Source organism: Arachis ipaensis, chromosome B04, assembly GCF_000816755.2.
Source record: "Arachis ipaensis cultivar K30076 chromosome B04, Araip1.1, whole genome shotgun sequence".
NCBI lineage: Eukaryota > Viridiplantae > Streptophyta > Magnoliopsida > Fabales > Fabaceae > Arachis > Arachis ipaensis.
The window spans coordinates 3712387-3715533 of record NC_029788.2 but is presented as its reverse complement, the minus strand read 5'-3'; the positions used below and the strand labels follow the sequence as shown (position 1 = coordinate 3715533).

The 3147-nt window shown below is 28.7% G+C and overlaps 1 protein-coding gene across 1 annotated transcript in view; it reads left to right on the top strand.

Annotated features, from left to right (window-relative positions):
* LOC107638455 (phytoene synthase 2, chloroplastic-like) overlaps positions 421-3147 on the top strand; it is a 6539-nt gene continuing 3812 nt past the window's right edge. Inside the window, exons 1-3 of the mRNA XM_016341737.2 lie at positions 421-826; positions 1448-1498; positions 2667-2842. Coding sequence (XP_016197223.1) covers positions 478-826; positions 1448-1498; positions 2667-2842 — 576 coding nt within the window. The 5' untranslated portion in view covers positions 421-477. The remainder of the gene's footprint in view (positions 827-1447; positions 1499-2666; positions 2843-3147) is intronic.

Sequence of the window (3147 nt, the reverse complement as noted above, 5' to 3'; positions counted from 1 at the left end):
CACAAAAGTTTTAAAAATATCACTAAGTTTTATTTTGTTTTAATTTTATCCTAAAAGTTTTCGATTTGCATCAAATATACCATTGACAGCTAAATTTTCAAAAAATTTAAGATCAATCTAACAATAATGCATAAAAATTATGCTTGATTTGCTTGTGTTGAGGGGTTGTTCTTATGAAATTATTATTGAATCGGTCTTAAATTTTTTGAAAAATTAGTCGTTATGGATATATTTGATACAAATCGAAAATTTTTGAAACAAAATTGAAATAAAATAAAACTTAATTTTTTTTTTTAAATTTTTGTCAAACTTCAAAGAGAAAAAATATACTTTACTCTTAAATTTATATTATATGGTTGGTAGCTTAGAAAGTAGCCACTAGGATAGAATCCTACATTATAAGGAAGATAGGCCAATCATTTGGTATAGTTGTTTCCTCTCATTATTATTGTCATAGTAAGAATTTTAGTTGAGAGGATGAGTATGTCATTTTCCTTGGCACCAAAGCCTTATTCTTCCTCCATCACTTGTTGTAGGAGATTTGGTGGTATAAGGTCAGAAGTTGTGGCAGTTATGGTGGCTCCAAAACAAAGAAGAAGAGAATTATTAGGAGAAAGTAGTGGTACGGTAATAATGTTTCCTCATCATTTGTCAAAACAGGGTGTTCCTCTTGCTGATTTGCATGTGCACGAGGTTGTTGAGTGGCAGTGTCAAAATGGTAATTTTGGCACCACTACTAAGCCGCGGTTTGAGCCTTGTTTTCTCAACGATGGATATGAAATGTGTAGGAAGATTTGTAAGGAATATGCTAAGACCTTCTATCTAGGTAACTAATCATAATTAATATCCGGTGAAAACTCAGATACAGTCAACTTTACATGAAGTTGATAGTTGGGAGTCGTTAGATGATTTGACTGATTTGACTAAATTTTGATCTAACAACTCTTAACTATCAACTTCAGGTGAAGACGTGAAGTCGATTGTACCTAAATTTTTATCTTAATATCCTCTACTCCAATTTCCTCAATAATGCTAATAAGATGATTATTTGCTTTTCTTTCTTGCTTTTGGGCTCTTGGCAACTCAGGGGAAAAATCCTCTAAAATAATGATAAAAATCGTAAAATGATAAAATAAAGCATTACTCACGGTTGAATTTGTAATTCTTATTATATTTAAATTTAATATTTTTAATTTAAAAGTGATTAAATTTTTATTTTCTATACTTATATTAAAAGTAGTTTATGAATAAATTATTTTATATTTTATTTTTTAGTCCTAAAAGTGCTTATTTTAAAAGAAGAATGATAAAAAAATTTTATTATAAAAAAAGTAATTTTTTTTAACTTCTCCATAAATATTTAAATAATTTTTTAAAAAATTACACTAAATATTAATACTATAACTTTTCATAGTTAGTGAGACCATATTATTCTTTGTTTGAACAGGAACTTTGCTTATGACACAAGAAAGACAAAAAGCTATATGGGCGATTTATGGTAAGTACGTAACCAAACCCAGAAGAAATTAAAGATGATGATGAATATAATTTTCTAGCCCATAATTTATGAGTATTAATGTTATTTGCGAGACAAATAAACATATGTATCGTTAAAGTTCTTGAATGAATAAAAGAAAGTGTATTTTTTTAATGGTAGATACTCTAATGAAGATTTTATAATTGTGTTTATATAAAAATATTTTATTTTGATCATTGGATGATAGATTTTAGTAGGAGTGAGCACGGGTAGCGGGTACCCGATTACCCGTCTAAATCCGAACCGAACCATTTAAATTGGTTCTGGAACCAACGGGTAATCGAGTTCAACTTGAACCCAACCGATGACCTTTGTTACTGATTGGTTCGGGTATCGATTCTAGGGGTGCGGAACCCGAACCAACCCGTGAACCCAATCATATATTAATTAAATAAAAAAAATAAAAATATGGCTTTTAGTGAGTTTTGCAATTCGTAACCCTAACACTTTGAAAACTAGACAAATATTTTCGTTACCCTTTTGTATTTAGCTTCTAATGTTTAGATTTTAATGTGTTTTGATTTTAGCTTCTTTAAAAGATTATTCACTAGACTTTTGTATTTAACTTCTAATATTTCTATTGCACTTTTGTATTTCCATTAGACAAAGATTATTCACTATTAATATATTTGGATTTTAATGAGTTTAGTTTTTAATGTATTTGGTGTTTAACATGTTTGGATTATTTCTATTGATGTTACATGTTTATTGTACTTGTTGAATTTTTAAGATAAAAATTTGGTTTTTTTTTAACGAATTTCAAAGTCATCGGATATCCAATTACCCGAACCGAACCAATCCGTTCTTAATCGATTTGGTTTGGTTCCGGTACATGTACAAAAAAACATAAATTCGAACCAAACCGAACCAATTATATTTTGATCGGTTCGATTCTAATTTTATCTTAAACCCGAACCAAACCGACCCGTACTCATCCCTAGATTTTAGAATTTGATTTTTATATACTATAAAAGTGTTACTTTTGTTATAGTGTAGCAAAATAAAAATGATCATAAAAAGATATTTTTAACATCTTTATTGAAGTAGTTAACATTAGTGTATCAAATCAAATAAAAATCTTCTATTGGAACTTGGAAGTATAATGATTGAATGCATGAGTATGTATCAGTTTGGTGCAGGAGGACGGATGAATTGGTTGATGGACCGAATGCAGATTACATGAAGAGCTGTGGTGTTCTTGATAGGTGGGAAGAGAGATTGCATGATATTTTCAATGGAAGACCCTATGATTTGCTTGATGCTGCTCTCACTGATACAATCTCCAACTTTCCCTTGGATATTAAGGTACCTAAATCATTATTAGTAATAATATTACTTCACTACATCAGAATCTAATTCTTTCTTTACCTATATCATGATTTTAAATTGCAATCACAAAGATTTATGGTAGTAAAATATGCGTAACTGAAAAAAATACACTCGACTTATTTGGTATCGATAAAAATGCTCCTAAATTTTGTTATCGACAAAAATGTTTTTGAATTTTTGCCGTATTTTTAAATAATTTAAAAATATTTTTGTCAACAGTAAAATTCAAAAATATTTTTGTCAATGTCAAAATAATTTACGTACATTTTTTATGTCTAGTT